The 19,445-nt window shown below is 49.2% G+C and overlaps 2 protein-coding genes across 4 annotated transcripts; one reads left to right on the top strand and one right to left on the bottom strand.

Annotated features, from left to right (window-relative positions):
• The first annotated feature begins 1,374 nt into the window (after positions 1-1,374).
• Positions 1,375-9,028, top strand: GUCA1B (guanylate cyclase activator 1B). Of its 3 annotated transcripts, none has more exons than XM_074564153.1 (5): positions 1,375-1,443; positions 2,057-2,560; positions 4,615-4,764; positions 6,181-6,295; positions 6,967-9,028. In XM_074564153.1, exons 2-5 carry the CDS (start codon positions 2,357-2,359, stop codon positions 7,092-7,094), a joined length of 597 nt encoding a protein of 198 aa, XP_074420254.1. In that variant the 5' UTR covers positions 1,375-1,443; positions 2,057-2,356; the 3' UTR covers positions 7,095-9,028. The 3 variants fall into 3 exon arrangements, with proteins under 3 accessions (XP_074420254.1, XP_074420253.1, XP_074420255.1); XM_074564152.1 differs by having other exon boundaries at positions 1,377-1,449; XM_074564154.1 differs by having other exon boundaries at positions 1,395-1,480.
• Positions 9,029-13,674: 4,646 nt separating this feature from the next.
• GUCA1A (guanylate cyclase activator 1A) lies at positions 13,675-17,673 on the bottom strand. Its single transcript, XM_074564187.1, has 4 exons — positions 17,476-17,673; positions 14,836-14,985; positions 14,226-14,316; positions 13,675-13,835 (listed from the first exon to the last, which is right to left on the bottom strand). The coding sequence occupies exons 1-4, from the start codon at positions 17,671-17,673 to the stop codon at positions 13,675-13,677; spliced, it is 600 nt and encodes a 199-aa protein (XP_074420288.1).
• Between the last annotated feature and the right edge of the window lie 1,772 nt (positions 17,674-19,445).

Below are 19,445 nucleotides of genomic sequence, written 5' to 3' on the forward strand. Positions count from 1 at the left end.
AGTAGCACCAGCAAGGCTTTGTAACCCCGGTCTCCTGCAGTTCTTTGTTCCAGCTCGAAAAGATTGTAGTCATCAAAACAAAGGGGAACCATTTTCTCTCCTGGGAACAGATCACTGAGTTCCCATAAGGCAAAACAAAATTATGCAACGAGGCAAGACAACGTCCTGGGCATGTGGAGTCTTGCTGGCTGCTCTCGGCGCTCGCATTCCACAGCAGCCCCGGTGCAGGAGCGCGGCATGAAATGGAGGAGGCTTCGCACCCGCGCACAGAACCCCCAGCTCTGCGGCTGGGCCCTCCCCACCCCGTCCCAGCACCACCTCTGCTTCTTGAAAGCTGTTTGTGACCCAGAGAGAGAACCCACGCCCTCAACACATATTAGCCAAGACAATTCAAGAAATATCATTGAGGGGAAAAAGCTATTTCTTTACATGGCATGCCTAACAGAGCATGGGGAAATGGAGAATGCAACAGAACTATTTCATAAACGCCACCGTGACTGTGGCTGCCAAAGACTTCTTTCAAGTAGGTCTAGCTAAGGGCAAACACTGGGGATAGAGCCAGTACAACTTTTTTTGATGAGCCAGACCTCAAGCTGCTCCGCTGCAGACAAGTGATCTTAGATTCAGGGGCTGAACTTCATCTGAAGCATTTACAAAAGGAAAGATTGAGGGTTTTTTTGTCCTGTTGCATTCTTCTAGGCACAAAGATAGACAAGCAGGATTCTTCTACATTATCAGATAAAAATATACTTTTTCATTGAAAGAGAGCAGTCTTAACCTTTCTGACAATGCCTCGGGTCCTTCCTACCCATCTCCATACTCCTGCAGCACTGCCTAGGTCCTCTTCTGGCTAAAACTCTCAAGCGAAACCATGCATTGCCTGGGCATCCTTATGTAGAGAAGCACAAAGCTGTGCTAGACTCCTGCAGTTTGCACATGGGTACATACACGCACATACAATACCACCCAGGGGTTACTTACGGGTGCGAGCAGATTCAGAGCAAGCCCTGTTCTTAGAAAAGAATAAGGATTTCTTTACTGTTCTGCAATATCAAACTTTAGACTGATTCTTAAGTGGTATTTTTCTATATAACAAACTCTTCTTTGCAAAGTAATTTAAAAAAACAAATTTGAAAAAAGTGAATAGTTTAAATCCCTCTGGGCCTTAGTGTTATTATAATGAGGAGTCTATTGTTCCCTATCAGTGTTGCTCCAATCCTCTTAAAAGAAGAATCCTAACTAGGTATCAGCCTAGCTCAGACATTTTTATAGCTACAGGTCATTTCTTTGCAGCTGACACAGCTAATGGTTGGATTCAGAACACCTGGTATGATATGGATAAAAGCTGGTGGCTCCAGTAAGCAGAGGAAGGAGGAGCAATGTGGGCCCTGGCAGGAGGTGCCTGTGGCCACCTGCAGAGCTGTGTGTTGTACAACATTCAGGGTAGGGGTAAGCAGGAAGAGTATTTCAAGGGATAAAGGTATAAAAGGGAGCTGGGAGAGCGAGGAGAGCTTGATGCTTTAAAAAAATAGGGAAATAAAATTTTACAATGTTCCTGTTATTTTTTTAAGAATGAATTGTGAGAATGAGGGCAATTTGTATGTATGTGTGTTTACTAGTTCTCTCAATTCTTTTGTGTAGAATGAAGCTTATAGTAGGCATTCAATTAACTTTATGCATTAGCAGTTTTTTCATGTGAGTGGTATTAGTTGTAAGTACTTATTTTTTCACTGTTTGCTCTCTGTAATTGCTGTTTGTTACTGTGCCCTATTTTGATGAAATGTTGAGTATGCCCCACTAGGATATGCTGAAAAACTCAAGTTAGGGAGGTTCACTTACAATTCTCTTTGCTAGAAAAACTACAGTAAAGTGAGTGGGGCTGTATGTTGTGTGTAGAGGGAGCCTCAGCTCCCAAAATCTTTGACCTGAAGGTATTAATGTGCAGAGGACCCTAAGCTTCTGCAGTCTGCTCCTAAATAGGGCACAGCTCAGAACATCTGAAGGTCTTTGTGACTTGTGGGTGGGGATCTCCTAATGATCTTAGTTATTTTTATAGGTGCCTGATACCACATGTTATGCTGCCCTAATGCGGAGAAGCAACTCCACCATCACCAAGCAAGCACACAAAGCTCTAGTGGTGAAAACTGTAGGAAAGAAAGAGGAAGAAGAAAGTAAAACACAAAAAAAGGCGAAATAGCAAGACAACATTAACAACAAATAAAGGCACAAGACAGCAAGAAGAAAAAGGGCAAAGAAAAAGCAACTAGAGGTGATAAAAGGACAATACAAGCAAAGGACTTTGGCAGAGTTTTCCTTTTTTTCCTTCTCCTTTTTTAATTTTGCTTTGTGGAGGGAAATGGGACAGCAGTTCACCAATGCAGAAGGAGAGCAAGCTGAGATTGATGTTGCTGAATTGCAGGAATGGTACAAGAAGTTTGTGGTTGAATGTCCCAGTGGGACTCTCTTCATGCATGAATTCAAGCGGTTCTTCGGGGTCCAGGATAACCGTGAAGCAGCAGAGTATATTGAAAACATGTTCAGAGCGTTTGATAAGAATGGGGTAAGTGGTGAGGAGTTTTTAGTGATTTGTCGAGTAATCCCTACCTCTTCCTTCTGTAATTTTGAGGTGTTTTGGTGCAGTTCCCACCCTTGTTACCGTGCTTCATGAGACTAAGGCAAGGGCGATGCCAGGGCACGAGAAGGAGCACGCGCTGCACCACTCTGTATGGGCTGCAATGGATTCTTCTCCTCATAAATCTGTACACAATTAAGGACAGTATGTCCCCTTAAGGGATTAAAAGGTTGAAATTTAGGAAGTTGCATTTTGAGACAGTATTGTTGAAAGATCCTCAAATAGCCAAGGTTGCTATGTGGAAAAAAATTATCTGTTAGGAGGATAAGGGGGGAATTATAGTGTAGGAAAGCCCTACTCGGGTTTGCTATACATTAGAGGAAGTGTATATATACAGTATGAGCAGGTGGCATGTAACAAAATATTGATTTTTAGCTGCTTGAAAGTGAAGGAATGCTGAACAACTCAGACATTCTGGTTTTGATTCCCTTTGCTGTATTTGTCATCAGACACCTGGGAAAAGTGGGCTTTCTGGTTTAGTAGCAGTTCATGCATACCCGAGGATTGGTGCAAAAGACAGCATCATACTAGCCTGTGATATTTTAGATACTCAAAAGAAATGTAATGTGGTTGCCTTTCTGATCTTGAAATGGGTAAACAAGGCTTTCTGAACTGTTTAACTCTTTTCCTGAAGCTGTTGATCATATTTGGAGTTTGGGGCTGTTTGTTGCTCTACATCAACACAAGAAAAGGGGAGACAAGTATGTCATCTCTCAGACATACAAATGTCCCTTAAGCTTCCTTTGAAACCAGGGGCATTTGAGGTGGTAACAAAAGTCAGTTTGTGAGAGAGGATAAAAAAAAGCTATGGGAGGTGTGGGCAGATTGATTTGTGTCAGAATTGGAAGTTGGCAAAACCCAAATTCCTGCAAAAAACTGAAGGTCCAGGTCCAAGTTCTGTTATGAAAGCTGTGCAGAAAGGGTTGCAGGGCAAACAGTGTGCATAAAAGGCAAAGTCCCATTCCTAGTTTATAAGAGTTTTCCTAATAAAAAAATAATCTGTTTTTAAGGGATGCTGGTACTTACATATACTAAGAACACTAAATAAGGCCCGGGTTCATGGTATATGATCACGGTATGCCCATGGTATATGGTCAATTGAGCAGGACTTACCAATCTAAAGGATTATTAGTAATATGGTAAGGAAATAAACCCAAATCCTAAATTGTCTTTTTGTGCTTCCTGGCCTTCGAAGTCCTGTAGTAGCAGTTTTTGCTCACAGTTACTGCTAAGCCTTTAGTGCAGAGCGTGCCAGGAGGAGATGCGCAGCCCAGGTCTCCCAGGGGATTTTGCTGCCTGGGTCAGGAGGGCTGTAAGGTGACATGGGGCTGTGGCAGAGCCCTGGGATGGTGTTGGTCTGCATGAGGGCATCTGTGGAGGCTGCCCAGGGAGCTCTGCATCCCTTCACTGTCTCTGAAGTTTTTTGTAGCATGAACACCTGATGTAAATCCTTTATTGTGGGTGTTCTTGCTGCTGCCTTCTGAAATACGATGTTTTCATTGTCTGTCTTCCTCAGATGAATCAAGATCAAACAAGGGGGAAGGGTGGAAGAAAGGGCTTGTGGTTGGGTGTTGGTCTCATTGGTGAAGCAGCTGAGGCTGTTGAGAACAGCAATCCCTTCCCAAAAAGTCAATGTCTCCTGCACTGATCCTCATCTGCTTCTCCATCCTCCATGTAATCTGTGGTGCCTTGGGGTATTTAAATTGCTTGTTTCTGGAGTCTTGGCAGGTGTCTCCCCTTATTGCACTGTAGGAAAACTGCTTTGCTCTCTGCTGTCACTGCTTGGGAGCTCATCTTTGGTGCAGAGGGGCATGGCTGCGCTCACTGATGGTCTTGCACTGGCATGAGTTTTCTATAAAGTGGAAAATAAATAGCTGTCCCATGGAGTATCTTCTTGGCAGTTTTTTATCTAGGTTTTGTAAGCAGGTTTCTATCAACAGCACCCAGATAAGTGCCATTCAGTGTCTTTTCTGTTTCTCCAGGATAATACCATTGATTTTCTGGAATATGTGGCTGCCTTGAATCTTGTTTTACGAGGAAAACTGGAACACAAGCTGAGGTGGACATTCAAAGTATATGACAAGGATGGGAATGGCTGCATAGATAAACCTGAGCTGCTGGAAATTGTTGAGGTAAGTAGGCATTGCCTAATCACTTATTTAAGCAATCACAGTTCTTTGGTAATGTAATGATGTATATGGTTTTTGTGATAATGAGGTTTCAAGGCAGCTGTGGGCAGTGATGAAGGGGAAATGCCTGCCCTTGGTGGAAGGGTCCTGTGTGCTGGGGTCTGCTGGAGCCTGATGTGGTGGCTGAGGGATGGGTTAAACCTGCTGTGGGCAGCATGGCCCCTGCTGAAGCTGTGCAGAAACGCAGCATCTGGGTGCTGTTGTGGGGTTCCCACATTCCTGCTCTGCCTTTCCATTCAACCTTTTTACACGGAGATTCATTGCACTGGCCAGTGGAGGAGGGCTTCACCCCAGGCTCCTTACAGGAGAGCAGCTGGTGAGAATATGCTGAGAGGCACAAATTAATACAGAAATCCCTTTTGTAATTGTTCTCTCTGGGTTTCTGTTATGTTCTGTGCTTAGCTTTAATTAGTGACTGTGTGAAGGTGTGAGAGAAGGCATGGGGCATAGCAGACAGTCTGACACAGGGTGCCTGGGTTCTTACTTTGGGTAAATATCTTGGTGATTGTGCTAGAGTCCCCTCTGCACCAGAGGTGCTGTAACACCCTTGCACACCAGTACTTGTGAGGCTTAAGCAATGGTTATCAAGCATTTTAGGATCTTGTGTGAAATGCAATATCAAGAAAACATCAGAAGCTGAATCTGTGGGAAGCAGGTCCTTTTGGCTGGGAAGTGTGGCCAGGCTGTTGCTGCAGCACCAGCAGGGGTGGGAGCAGCTGGGCAGCTTTCTGGGGCAGGGTCAATGAAAGTTTTGAGGTCAGGCAGGAATTGGCCAGAGCTGTGTTAGGCCCTTGCTAATCTCCTCTCTGGGATGACTTCAGACAAAATCCTTCAGCCTAAGGAGTAAAGTTAATAATGAACAGGTGGTTGTCATGGGAGGAATAGATAAAATCTGCCCCTTTCCAGTGACAAAGTGGAACAGAAACTATGGGTCAAAATATGTGCTAATACAGGTTTGCTCTTGCAACTTGGGCACAAGTTCCCCGGGAGAGAGGGCTGGGTAAATCCAGATGTGCCCAGCCTCAGATGTTAGAAAAAAAAATCATACTGAAAAGTCAGGTGATTTTCCCATCTGTGAAACTCTTGCCTTGTTCTTTGCAAAGGAACCCTGAGGTCTGACCAGTGTGTGCAAGAAAAATAGGAGGGCAGCAGCTTCAAAGAGCAAATGAAGTAATCCACAGTGTGTGTGAGCGTGAGGTCGGAGGTTTCATTAAAGGTCTGGGGCTGCTGAGTGGCAGATCTTTCGAGAAAGGTTAAAATTGCAGCCTTTGTAAAAGACCTTTACACTGTTGGGAAGATAATGGAGTTCACTGCTTTTCATTTTCCAGTCCTCCTCCTAATCTGTGAACTTCTTTTCAGTCTATCTACAAGCTGAAGAAAGCGTGTCGGTTGGATGTGGAGGAGAGGACCCCATTGCTCACGCCGGAGGAGGTTGTGGACAGGATATTTCAGTTAGTGGATGAGAATGGGGATGGTAAGCGATTGATGGCTCAGATTGCATTCATGTGTAATGAGAAGTTATCTGTGCTGGACAGGCTAGCTTTAATTATGTCTATTGACAAATCACTTAGGGCTATTATGTTACTCGTATTAGATGTGTTGGGTTTGGTTCTGGTCTGCTTGTTAGAATCAAGAATGACTTGGTGCAGTAGGAGGAAATCTTCCTTCTGGATTTTGTAATGTAAAACACACAGGGGTCACTATTCCATCTGGATTTTGTAATGTAAAACACACAGGGGTCACTATTCCATCTGGATTTTGAAGCCACACAGATCTCATCCTCTGAAAGCCCCCAGTAGCCAGAGTGCAGGTCCCAGTCCCAGCACAAATAGCCTGAGTAAAGACAGTGGCTCCAGCCAAACGGGAGCTTGCAGGATCAGACTTGCAACCCTCCTGGAGGAGCATGTCTCAGCTAATGTAATGCTTCGTGCCGAGGGACGGGGCAGGTGCGAATGCGTTGGGTTACAGTGTGGTGGTTTGTCTTGGCTAGCTGGCCTAAACTCTGTGGGGAAATGAAGTAGAGCTTTTGTCTCATTAGCATATTTTCTGAAATGGATATGGCTTTTACTCCTGCCTTCCTCCTCTTATGTCTTATCTGTTATGTCTTGTTCTCCCCGTCTTGTCCCCTCCTCATCTCATACACAGGACAGTTGTCTCTTGACGAGTTCATTGATGGGGCCAGGAAAGACAAGTGGGTGATGAAGATGTTGCAAATGGATGTAAACCCTGGGGGATGGATCTCTGAGCAGAGGAGAAAGAGTGCGTTGTTCTGAGAGAATTCAGTTCTGATACAGCTGAAAATGTGATGCTGACTATGACTGTGGTGCTCTCACTCCAGGCTGGTAGCGGCTTTCCTTTTTAATACATTCTCAGCATCCAGATGAAAACATCGGTGGCTTAAGAAGCTGTATCTCAATCTAAACCCCATGTGCTCCGTGCTGCTGGTACCCAGAGACTATTTTTGGCCCATGAATAAGTCTTTCTGTGTACACAATGCCATGTTTGCCAGCCCTGGTTTTCGGTTACACCTCAAGGAACAAACTTTTCGTGGCTTCCTGCAGTGGATCCTGGGCAGGGCTTTATCCTGATGACAGACAGGGTTGGGAAGTGAGAAGTCCTGACGCAGTGGTACTGTCTCCAGTGCAGACCGGTGATTGCCTCATTCATGCCTGCAGAGATACAAACACATCGAATCAAAACTGACGACCAAGGAGGTGCTCTGGCAGGCATTATGCATTCAGGATGTCTGTTATGCATAGTAATATTGATGCATATTTAGATTATACTACTAATATAAAATGATTGAATGCCAACATATCACTATCAAAAATGAGACTCGGATTATAAGGGGTAGCCGAGACAGTACACAGAGTCAAGGGAAATATAACATGCGGGCCGGACAGGTGGGGTGGTAACTCCTTGCACCTCCCTCCGGTGGACCAGCCACTGCTCCTTGTACCTCTCCAGGGACCTGGGCTTCTGTGGGGCTGGAAAAGTGCTATTTCCAAACCCTGAACGCAATAGAAATGGTACCTCTTTACAGCCACATTTAGAGGGCAGATCTGCACGAGTGTGGTGCTGTTCCTTTTGAGCCGATGTTTCTTACCGAAACATCATTCGAACAGCTTCACCTGCCCTGTGAAGACTCAGCAAGCTCAGGGAGCTCCAGGGCTTTCTCTGCACTGGGAGAAGTTCTGTGTGGAAGGAGAGAGGAGGGAAGAGCAGAGTTTTGCTGGGCAGGGTGTCTGCAATGAGAGGATCGGCACAGCTTTATTGGCAGGACCACAGAATGGAACAAGTGACAGAAAAAGCCAAGTGAGTTACTGGAGTAGTACAGTGGTTTTACACTGGACTTTATTAGCCACAGACTGCAGATCAAATTTGCACAGGTTTTAGGCTGAGCACTGCTCTTCTTATGGCTGACCCATATACCTGTATATGTACGTGTATGTGGAAAGGGAATTTGAGTTGAACCAGTAGTTTGGTTCACCTTCATTTGATTTATTGGATTATTTGCAAGAAAAAAATTCCCCTGGAAAATAACATGATTTTTTGGTCTGTTTTATTTAAACTTTCCTATGGAATCAGCGGGCCAAGTCACATCCATGGAAAGACTTGCAATCCCTTTCTTTTGTGGCCTTTATGACTGTAGTACCTGTCGTTAGCTGATTAGATTACTGGTGTGCAGTCTTGTCATCTTAACCAGTGTTGAAATTCAGGAACATGAGGAAGTAGTCAGGATACGACACAATCAGTGCTAGAGTTCAAATCCATGTACGTTTCCACTTCTAAATAGCCTTTCTAAGAGTTCTCTGTAAACACACACCAGCTTGTGGCATGCTTACTTACCAGAGCAGATTAGACTTCTAGTTTATGCTGCTGCAAGGCAGTGGTTTAAAGCTCACTCAAGCCAATAGTTTATCAGTCCGAGACCTGAAAGAAAAATCTTACTTCTGACTTGAGGGTCTGGAAGAAATGATTTGCTTTACTGATTTTTCCAACTTGTGGACAAATGTTTTCATGATAGGATACAAATCTCTCATTCCTTAAATTTCAGCAACTCAACCAACAAAACACGCTTTACTTCTGCTCCTTGCACAATTTAAGTGCATGTTTATTTACTCTAGTTGTGCACTGTGGGTTTACCTAAATGCTTTACATTTTCTTGTTCTGCTCACCTGGTGAGATCGGGCAGGGAAGGAGCTGCCTGGTGGCCCCCAGGCCAGCAGTCCTGCGCTGCGGTGGTAGGGGGCATCCTAACACTGAGCACTGCTGTGGCTGTTCATTGAGATTTTGTATCACATGAATTTAATAAATAATCACTTATTAAAATTCTATCTGTTTTGTAGTATTTATTTTTGACTTAGAATGAAGATGGCAGTCTGTGTAAGCATCTGAGCAAAATTGTAGTCTTTAAGACTGGTATAATGAAATTAAGGGAGGCCTTAACAGCTAACATGGGTAAGAGGACAGCTAATGCAGAGAGGGCGAAGCTATTGCAGGTGCAGAGTAGGAAAGAAGTATCTTCTAGTTCACTTCTATGTAGTGATGGTGGAAATCGTGTATATGATAAAAAAAATATTCTGAATGGAATTTGAAATAGTTGCTTACAATAAAGTGAGCTGACAGTGCTGCAATGAGATAGACCCTGTTTTCACCATGCCAGGCTTGAAACAGGAGCCTTGAAGAATTTAGGGCTCAAAGTGTTGGACTCTGAAGCAGGACACAGGGTGCCTCCACCTCCTCTGGGGGGAGCCCCATGGCGGTAGCACATAGCAGATGATGCTAGTGTTAGCGCTGGCATAACCCAGTGGAAAATTGGTCCTCTTACCAGTTGTGTAATCTTTTGTCAAGAAACTGCAAGGTGCTTTAGTCTTAGTCCTATTTTTAAATCCGTAGGTATAAACACTTTGATCTGCTCCCAAACTCAATTCAACATTCACATCAAGCTGTTGTCAGACATTTTGCATAATCCATTTTTCCAGACTTACAGCCCAGCTAGAATTGGATTTGACTGATCGGATTTGAGTCTAAATTGGGAAACAGGATGGCTTGGAAAAAGCAAATGCCATGTGATTTTTCTGAGCTTCTACCATCTGCTCTGGTGTTTGATGCCTCTGAAGTGGGTAGGACTGAAGGTGCAATAATCAGGTGAGAAAGCTGAAGGTGAGGATGTTGCTGAAAGTGGCTGATGGGGAGAGGCACCAGGGAGCCAAGGAGGCATCGCATCCTAGAATACTCTGGAAGGTGCATTCCCAGGGAAAGTGCTGAGAAGGAAAGAGGATAATTACATCTTTCTCTCTGCTTAGCCATGCTCTTTATCTGTTCTGAGAGGGGAGGTTCACCCATGGGTAGCCGGGGTTTGGTGGCTGCCCAGAGGAAAGGTTCGTGTCCAGGTCATTCCCAAAGCATCCACGTGCAGCTTCCCCTTGAAAATGTCACGTGAGATACAGGGTGGCCATGCCAGGACCTCAGCAGCCCCGTGCTGATGGCTGTAGGGACTGTTTTGGTCTCACTCGGTTGTTTTCCCCCAGCACCCGTGCTCAGTTCTGGCAGGACGGGAGAATACTCATTTCTGTCTTTCCTCCTCTTTAAAGGAAAGCGCGCCTCAGAAGTTTAGAAAGTATCTCAAACGTATTACCCTTAAAGAGCTTGTATTTAAGGTAACTAATGTAGGGCAGCCCATGCCCTGGGGATACGGGACCTTCAGAGGCAGCTGCTGGGACCCCGTTTTGTTTCATTTCTGTAACTCTTGCTCCTCGCACGGGGACGCCAGAGGAGACATCTTTGCGATTTGCCCCGGGCCGTTCCTTAGCTCGTCCCCTCTCCCGTTGGAGGCGGCTGTCTCGCAGCCCATCGGCTCCGTCCCCGGCGTTCCCGAGCGCGGCTCCCCCCGCGGGCCCGGCCGCTGCCCGCCCGGCGCTGGCAGGCAGAGGGCGCTGCGGGCACGGGGAGCGGGACCGGGAGCGCGCCGGGGCGGCCCCGGCTGCCCGGGGAGAGCGAGGGGCCGTCGGGGGGCGCCCTGGGAGCAGAGGGCAGAGCCCCGGGCTGGGCTCCCCCGCCCCGGGGCCGTGCGGCAGGGTGAAGCGCTGCTCGGCATCCCCCAAGGGGGATTTCCCCGCCCGCCTTTCCAGCTGGGAAAGGCCCGGAGCCGCCCCGCTTCCAGGCATCACGGCAGGACGCACGGAGCCCACCCAGGATCCTCCCAACCTCAAACGCTCCATGGATCTACCGTTTCTGCAGCCCTCAAGGGCAGCTTTGCATCCCACTGCAGCTTTTACGGTGGCTTTTACTGAGAGAAAGGGCGTGGTGCTGCCGAAAGTCACTCGCTGGGTGTTTTTAGTGGTGCCGCAACTCTTCTTTACAAACCTGGCTCCAGGGACTTGTCCCGGGTCACTGCAAAGGGAGGACCTGACCCCAGACCAGCCTCGCAGGCCCGTCACCCCACAGATGGCAGCTCCCTAAAAAGCCTCTCCCACTCATGCTGTGAGGCTGCGCTGCCTCTCGCTCACCGGTGAGAGTGTCACAAGAGTCAGCAACGCGTCCGTGGCTGGCACCTGAACAGCCACCACTATTTTGAAATAAATTAATTATGCAGGAGTTAGGGCAAAGAGAGTCACAATATTAGTTTCTAATTATTTTTAATTTGCTCTCTTAGAGGCTGAAAAAACATCCTTTGGAGAGAGACGCTGAGGTTTGAAAGGTGCCTTTGGCCAGCCGGCAATTCTGAGACAGCCCTTTTAGCATAACTTTGTCTTTATAAATAGAAATTGGGCTTGTCAGGGCTGCTTCTTGTGGCTTCTTGGGCACGCAGACGAGAGAGGCTGAATGTGTCACGGGCGGGACGGAATGTGTCTCTGTGGAGGGAGGGTGCACAAAAGCCCATGCTGAACTCGCTCCCTCCTCGCTGCTGTTGAAGAGACGAAGGAGCAAAGCAGGAGGTGCCTAGAAATGCGGGTGGGTAAAGCAGAGCTCTGGAAGAGAGTTGTAGGACTCCCCAGGGGGTGAGGTTTTATTGAAGCAAGCTATGCTGGCTCAATGCAGACGAGGTTCGGAAGAGCAGGCAGCACCCGTGGGATGCGAGAACCCGGGAGCAGCCCCTTTTCTATGCTGATGCTGAAGAAAACGGACCTCTCCCCATGCTCATGCTGGTCTTTCAAAGAACTATTTTAATGAAGCCAAAACAAAGGTTTCTGTACTTACATGAGACAGTTAATCTGTCCTGCTGGAAACAGAATGATTGACTGAAAGAGAGAAAAAGCACAACCCGAAATAATCTTGTAAAATATCTTTATTAGTTCACTATAAGATTGAAAGTACAAAAGCTTCCAGGTAAAACACTGTCAAATTGAAAAGATGCACAGGAAAAACAGTCAGAAAGTTGTTTATGAATTGCAGGCATCCAGTGTTAGATAACAAGTCTTTCAGCTAGGCAAGAGGTGCCTCCTGCTGTCCTGTATTGCCTCACCACGCCTGAAACTTGCTCCCATCAGATGAGGAAACCCCTCTGTGGGAGCAGCCCGGGCGCAGGGCCGTCGGGCGGTGCGGGGGCAAGGCCAACGCTCTCGCAGCCGCCCTTGTGCGTGTGCTGGGTCCTGGGTGCACCCTCTGCTCGTGGCACTGGTCGTTAGCACCGGCAGACGAGGTTGCTGTGCCCGGCATGCTATAAGAAAGCGTGACTGGGTTTTATTCCATGGGGGACGGTGCTTGAGCCCTCTGTTCTGTGAAGCTGACGGTACCCATTGCCTGCTCGGGAGTACTCGGGTACCTGTGGATGCTCGTGGTGCAGACGCTGCGTCTCCAGCAGCACGCCCCTCCGAACTGCACGCCGACAATTCGCTGCCATTGTAGTTAAAAAACCACCTGATGTTTGAGGGTGCCACAGAGTGTAACTTGCAGCAGAGTTCGAGTTTGTTGTACAGGTGATAAGACATGGAGGAATATTCCTACAAACATTCAAAAATTTTCCAGTTTTACCTCTCAGGTTACTGCCATTGCAGCCCTTCCAGATATTTCAAAGAGAAACATGCCCTTAAACTCAGATAGTTGTTAAAAAAAAGGCACCATTCTGTTTTAATGCTTTTAAACAAAGAAATGCCGCTGCATTCATCACTCCACCACTCTCCTTTTTCTAGGTCATAGGTGTTTTTATCTTACATTATCATTAATGATTGCTAACATAATAATAACAAATCAAAGAGCAAGTGACCAAAACTGTTGATCTCATGCTCTGGAAATATATACAGAAATAGAAGGTTCAGATCTCCTTTCTAGGTTTCCTACGCGTGTCCTTGGGCGACCCCTCTCACCGGGGCCAAGTGTCGCGCAGCCCTGGGGTTCATCCCCCACAGCGGCTGCAGGCATCGGCCACGGCCTCGGGGTGAATTTTGAGGCTCTTTTGGTGCATTCTCAAGCCGCGTGGCGTGGTGCCGCTGCCCTTCTCAAGGGGGCGAGTCTCTCCCCCCTTTCCCCTCAGCAGCAATGTCCAGAGGCCCCTGCACAGCGGTGGCCCTGGTGGCCCTGGTGGCCCCGGTGGCAGCCTCGGGGGGTGGCTCTGTGCTTCCAGCATGAGGGGCCGCCCTTGCAGCACCCCCTCTTCGCAGCAGCCTTTCCCATCGCCGGCGGGGGCGGCTGCGGCCAGGGCAGTGCCCGGGGGGCCCCGGGCTCCCATGAACCCCCTTCCGGGGGAGCGGCGCCTTCGGAGCAGATGCTGATCCCTGCGCTAGCGGGACAGTCTATCGCTTGTCGCACTGGCACTGGGACTGGGACGGCTCACCAGCTCCCACAACCACAACCCGATTTGTTTTAATAATGCGAGGAGGGGAAAAGTGGAGGTGAAGGCGTCCCGCGAGCCTAGTGGGCAGCCTCCGCCTCCTGCTCCGGCTCGTGCGGGTTCTTTCCATCATTCTGGATCAACCGGACGATGTGTGTCAGGTCCAGGCTGCGGGTGAGGATCTCCAGCAGCACCTCATCCTTTTGCACACCCTCCATGAACTCCTCCAGGGAGAGCTCGCCTGCGAGAGCACATTCAGAAAAGGTCCGTTAAACCCTGCAGCCTTTCTCCTCCCTCCGCCGGCAGCCTTGGAGCAGCCCCCCAGGAGCTCACGGACCGTAAAACCAGGCCCTTCCTGGGGTCTGGGGTCTGTGTATTGAACACCCCAGACCCCATCACAGCTAATCCCCATGCAGACCCCCACTCTGCCAGTGTGACGAGGGACAGTTTGCAGTGTCCCCTTGGGCCGGCTGCAGCCCGCGGAGCGTATGGGAAGCTAAACCTTCCCGGAGAGTGGCTTTCTGCCAGCTCTCTCCATGGGACATCCAGCACCTGGAATTGCTGTGGCAGAGTGAACTGCGGGTCGGGGCAGTGGGAGCAGAGTTTGGCATTGCATAAGAAACTTCCTCACCATCTCCGTTGATATCAATTTTGTCAAACACCATGTCTGTGAATTCCTCGGCCGTCATCGTTTCGTTGCACCGGTTGATGGCTCGAATAGCCTGGAGGAAAAGAAGGACACAGAGGACGGAGTTATGGATCCACCGGTACAAGTGGCCGAGTGACCAGACATGAGAGGCCAAACCTTTTTCCAGTCAGTTAGGTTCTAAATGGAATAAGTCCTTTCTAAAAAACTGGGGATTAAAATCACTTAAAAAGGCAATCAGTGCATTAAGAGATTAAGCGGGCACACTGGGATAAACCAGGAACCGCTCACTTCTGAAAATCCTTAGATTAAATTCAAGTGCTTATCTCAGCCCGGGTTTCGGTGCAGGTGGTTAAAGAACTGCAGCGAGAGGAGAAGGGGCTGCAGGTGCCGGGGGATGCTGGAGCCGGGTCCGGCCGGGGAGGGCAGCCTGGAGGGAGGACTGGCAGGGGACAGGCAGCAGGTTTGGCCGGTGCCTGCTAATTTACCAGGGAGTTGTCTTTTGGGTTGGAATATTCCTGTTAGAACCTTTCTGTCTACCTGCATTTGATGACCACAGTCTGTGAAGGAAACGGAAAAAGCTGAGCCCACTCACTTTGATGATGTTTAGCAATTCTCCCCGGTCAATGCAGCCATTCCCGTCCACATCGTAGAGCTTGAAATACCATCGCAGCTTCTGATCCACCTTCCCTTTCAGGACCAGACTCAGAGCTGCCACGTACTCCATGAAATCCATGTAGCCATCCTACAAGCAGAAGGTTAGAGACTAGATGAGATTAAAAGCAACGGGTCAGGCAGTAAGTGATTTTCCTGGTCACTTTTGGAAGTCTCTACAGGAAGACTCAGCATGTGGCCATCACCCTGAGAGCAGGGGCTTGGGGAGCGCAGGAGGGGTGCGGGTCCCTGCACCCCCTCCGTTAAAGGTGAAGCACCCTACGGGGAGGGCTCCGCGCTGATCTATGCAGAGTCGTTATGTGTTGATAACGAATGAATGCGGTGCGTGCACCTGGCTTGGGGCCTAATGAAACCTCGAAAGCCAGTGTGTGCTAAAGGAACCTCTTTATGCAAAGCGGTGGCAATTCAGAGGTCAAAGAGGAGCAGGCTTACGGAGATGAGCCCTGGGGGATTACCTAAAGTTGTCCTGTCTGCACACACCCACAGCTCCACGCTGCTGCGAGGGGCCTCGCGTGCAAACCGGTAGGAGCGGAACGAGATCAGGAATGACCCCGGCGTGTTGCTGACATCTCGGGAGGGGGAGGCGCTGCCCAGTCCCCGCGCCATTTCTGTATCTGCTTCACATTTGGTCACGTCAAAAGCACAAACAGTTTTATCTTTCACTTTCCTCCGAGGTGTTTGCCCACCACCAGCTCACGCCACGGCATTAGAGACGTTCAGCTGGGCCCGCAGACGGCTTCCAGCCGGGGTTACGGTACCAGTGCAAAGCTGCGCTGGGCTGAGCTCCCGTCCCACCAGCCTCCAGACGCTGCCCGGGACGTTCCCCGCTCCCAGGAAATTTGCTACACCCTGTAGTGCCTGCCACGGGGCGTCCCGACGGCACGTACCGCTGAGATACAAAGCGCTTTGGAGGAAAATGATACATGCTAAAAACCATGGAAAATCTTTGGAAGGGAATAAGCCAGAGTTTTGTCAATGAACAAAGCCACCGTGGCACGGGGCAGGTCCAAGAAGAGATCATCTCCTTTATCCCGCTGCTGCGCGGGCCAGATTAGGTATAAATAGCTACTGAGCCCCGTTCTCAGCAGGATTCCTGAGCATCAATTCCCTTTTCAGGCACGCATTCAAACACAGACAGTGAGCAAGGTAAAGGCCAAGGCACGAACAAAATACCTAAAGGATTTAGGGCTTGAACTGTATTATATTCAGTGGGATTGAGTCCAGTAAACCCTTTGGGTTGCCATAAAATATATTCCTCATCTCGCGCGGGGCGCAATTTCAAATGATTTGCAGGTAAAGGTGGGTGGTGCGTCCCCTGGAGACACAGCGTCCGTCTGCTGCCCTGGCGCTGCCGACGGCTGCTGGAGCCCCGGCACTGCCCCGCGCTGGGACTGCCCGTCCGCGGGGAACAGAGGGCCCCGGCTCCTTATCGTATGTCATAAAATCAATGAAACTGTAATCCATTTATAATTTAAAACAATAGAAAAACAAACCCAATCTGTTCTGCAAACCACAGCTCCCGGCACGCTGCACGGCTCGGGAACGCGCTGTTTCTGCCTGAGTGCAGCACTTGTTCTCACACTGCTCGCTTGGTCCCCACTGTCACAACATTTGATATTTAAGGATTAAAGGGCACTTCGTTTCAAAGGGATCACGGACTGGCAGATAAAACCCCACTATTTTAATAACTTAAAGGGGAAATATAAGTTCTGGGAGAAGTCTATTTTCTCCCAGAACAGTCAGCAAGTGAGGAGTTTTTGTTGACATTATTCACCTTGCATACCTGATTTTACGATTTTTGAGGCTGCTGAGAATAAAGCCGTACAGACTTAGCTACACACCTCCATCGCGCACACCCAAACACAACCCAGGCGACTGCAGGTGGAGCCCAGCACAGCGCAGCAGAGCACAGCACAGCGCAGCACAGCCCAGCACAGCCCAGCCCAACCCAGCACAGCCCAGCACAGCCCAGCCCAGCCCAGCACAGCCCAGCACAGCCCAGCCCAGCCCAGCACAGCCCAGCACAGCCCAGCACAGCACAGCACAGCCCAGCCCAGCGCAGCCCAGCACAGCCCAGCACAGCACAGCCCAGCACAGCACAGCCCAGCCCAGCACAGCACAGCACAGCCCAGCCCAGCACAGCCCAGCGCAGCCCAGCACAGCACAGCACAGCCCAGCCCAGCACAGCACAGCCCAGCCCAGCACAGCCCAGCACAGCCCAGCCCAGCACAGCCCAGCACAGCCCAGCACAGCCCAGCCCAGCCCAGCACAGCCCAGCACAGCCCAGCCCAGCACAGCACAGCACAGCCCAGCCCAGCACAGCCCAGCCCAGCCCAGCCCAGCACAGCCCAGCACAGCCCAGCACAGCACAGCACAGCCCAGCCCAGCACAGCCCAGCACAGCCCAGCACAGCACAGCACAGCCCAGCGCAGCCCAGCACAGCCCAGCCCAGCCCAGCCCAGCACAGCCCAGCACAGCCCAGCACAGCACAGCACAGCACAGCCCAGCCCAGCACAGCCCAGCTGAGCCGGCGCAGGCCAGCGGGAAGGACAATATTTACCTTATTGAAGTCAAATGTCTCAAACATTTGCTCAACGTATTTGTTCGCGTCCGGACTCAGGTTTTTCAAGCCAAAAAACTGTTTGAACTCATAGAGGGTGAGCTGGCCAGAAGGACACTCCGTCATGAACTTCTTATACCACTGGTGGCACTCGGTGGTGCTCATCTCCTCCACGGCTTTCCCGTCCATGTTCCCCATCTCCGCACCAAGCACTGGTCACTTTGCAGCCGAAAATTGATGTTTTCTGAAACTTGTGGGCTTTCTTTTAAATTCTGCTTCTTGCCTTTAAAGTCCAAATGTCGCCAGCAGTGCAGGGATCACAGTATCAACTGCCTCGTGCATGAGTTGTCCCGATTCAGCATTGGTGGTGATGGACGCAGAAGACACCTCTCCCCAGGAAAATTCAAAAGCACAAAACCCTCTTTGGACAAAAGGCTGACGTTTAAGTACCCAGCAAATCCCTCCCCGGCCAATGAGGCTCAGGGGGGTGATGGGCTCCTGCCAGGCATTAAGGGTTCAGGGTTAAAATAGAAAGGAGGTAAAATGGGAAAGTCTCACAGATTACAGGCCCAGCAGGAGATTACGAGAGTGGAATGTTCTCCGTGATGATGTAATCTCCTAATCCACTTCATTTATGATTTTGTGTGGGTCACATGGGCAACAGCTTTTGCACCAAAATCAGGGTAAGATGACAGAGAGAACCACTCAGAAGTCTCTGTGCTGTTACTGTCTTTTTGGTCTCCCTTAGTCTAATTCTGGCTGGAGGATTTCCAGACGGGGCCGTCAATTTGAGCCTGAAATTCAGGGAGAAGGAAGAACCAATTCAGCTCCCGTAAGAGATGCTGTATGAGGGTAAATTGGGTGTGCGGAGACAAGCATAGAAACATAATTGCTTTGAATGGTAAAGCTTTAAGTGCTTGAAATGCAGACACCAGATGCTACGATGATCCTCTCCCGGGGAAGCTCCCGCTCCACCAGCTGCTGGGTCCCCTCTTCAGTCTCTCTGCTCCTGCCACTGAGCGTTCCTCCCACGGAATCGCCCCGCACATCCCGGAGCATGTCCTGGCCGCTCGGCTGGCGCCAGTGGAGTTGAATGCGCCTTTGATTTTCATTTATGATGAATTACCATGAAAAATTCTCCGTGTAAATACGACCAAAACCCATGTTGGTTGTACCCTGATGCACAGCATTCCGGGAAGGACTGGGAGATAAAAAAGTGTCTCCTCAGAAAGCAGCACGGGCCAGATCCTCCACTAGCAATGAAATCGGTGTGACTACTGGATCTCTGCCAGCAGTGAGTCTGGTCCTATACACTTATATTTTTATATCTGGCTGCTATATATATATCTGGTGTATATCCTATACACATATTTTTATTTAGGCACTGGAACAGCCTGCCCAGGGAGGGGGTTGAGTCACCATCCCTAGAGGTATTTAAGAAACGTCTAGATGTGGCGCTTCAGGGCACGCTCTAGTGGCAGAGATTGTAGGGGGTTTGGTTGGACTCGATGATCTTAAGGGTCCTTTCCAGCCATGAAGATTCTGTGATTCTGTGATTCTGTGATCTGATGACTTTAAGACAAAGACCCCAACTGTTATATGTTGCGGAGCTTGGTATTGCTTCTGCACTGAAGTAAATCAGGAATAACTCTGCTAAAGCAGGTGACATAACACAAGCGTAAAACAGGTAGGAAAAAGGAATTAGATTGAAGAACGCTAATTGGATGTGCTAATCATGCCCTCAGCAGCAGCAGGGGGCACAGGTCCCCACTGCGCCCAGCAAGGAGAGCTTCAGTGGGGACTCTGGGCTCTGACCCCCCGCCAAAGGGGACGGGGCTGGGTCAGCCCGCCCTGAGGCGCAGAGAGGGGCTGCAATATGGAGACATTAATTAATAGCAGAAAGGTCGCGTATTAAATGTGGATACGTGCTCACAAAGTATTTGCTAACGGGGCATGCAGTTCCCCAGAAG

This window comes from Larus michahellis, chromosome 21 (assembly GCF_964199755.1).
Source record: "Larus michahellis chromosome 21, bLarMic1.1, whole genome shotgun sequence".
Lineage (NCBI taxonomy): Eukaryota > Metazoa > Chordata > Aves > Charadriiformes > Laridae > Larus > Larus michahellis.

Excerpts from the sequence above, each read along its gene's own strand:
- GUCA1B (XM_074564153.1), top strand. The coding sequence starts at position 2,357 with ATGGGACAGCAGTTCACCAATGCAGAAGGAGAGCAAGCTGAGATTGAT. Across the intron at positions 2,561-4,614 it reads GAGCGTTTGATAAGAATGGG|GATAATACCATTGATTTTCT; the intron begins GTAAGTGGTGAG and ends CTGTTTCTCCAG. Across the intron at positions 6,296-6,966 it reads AGTGGATGAGAATGGGGATG|GACAGTTGTCTCTTGACGAG; the intron begins GTAAGCGATTGA and ends TCTCATACACAG.
- GUCA1A (XM_074564187.1), bottom strand. The coding sequence starts at position 17,673 with ATGGGGAACATGGACGGGAAAGCCGTGGAGGAGATGAGCACCACCGAG. Across the intron at positions 14,986-17,475 it reads AGACATTTGACTTCAATAAG|GATGGCTACATGGATTTCAT; the intron begins GTAAATATTGTC and ends TTCTGCTTGTAG. Across the intron at positions 14,317-14,835 it reads AATTGCTAAACATCATCAAA|GCTATTCGAGCCATCAACCG; the intron begins GTGAGTGGGCTC and ends CTTTTCCTCCAG.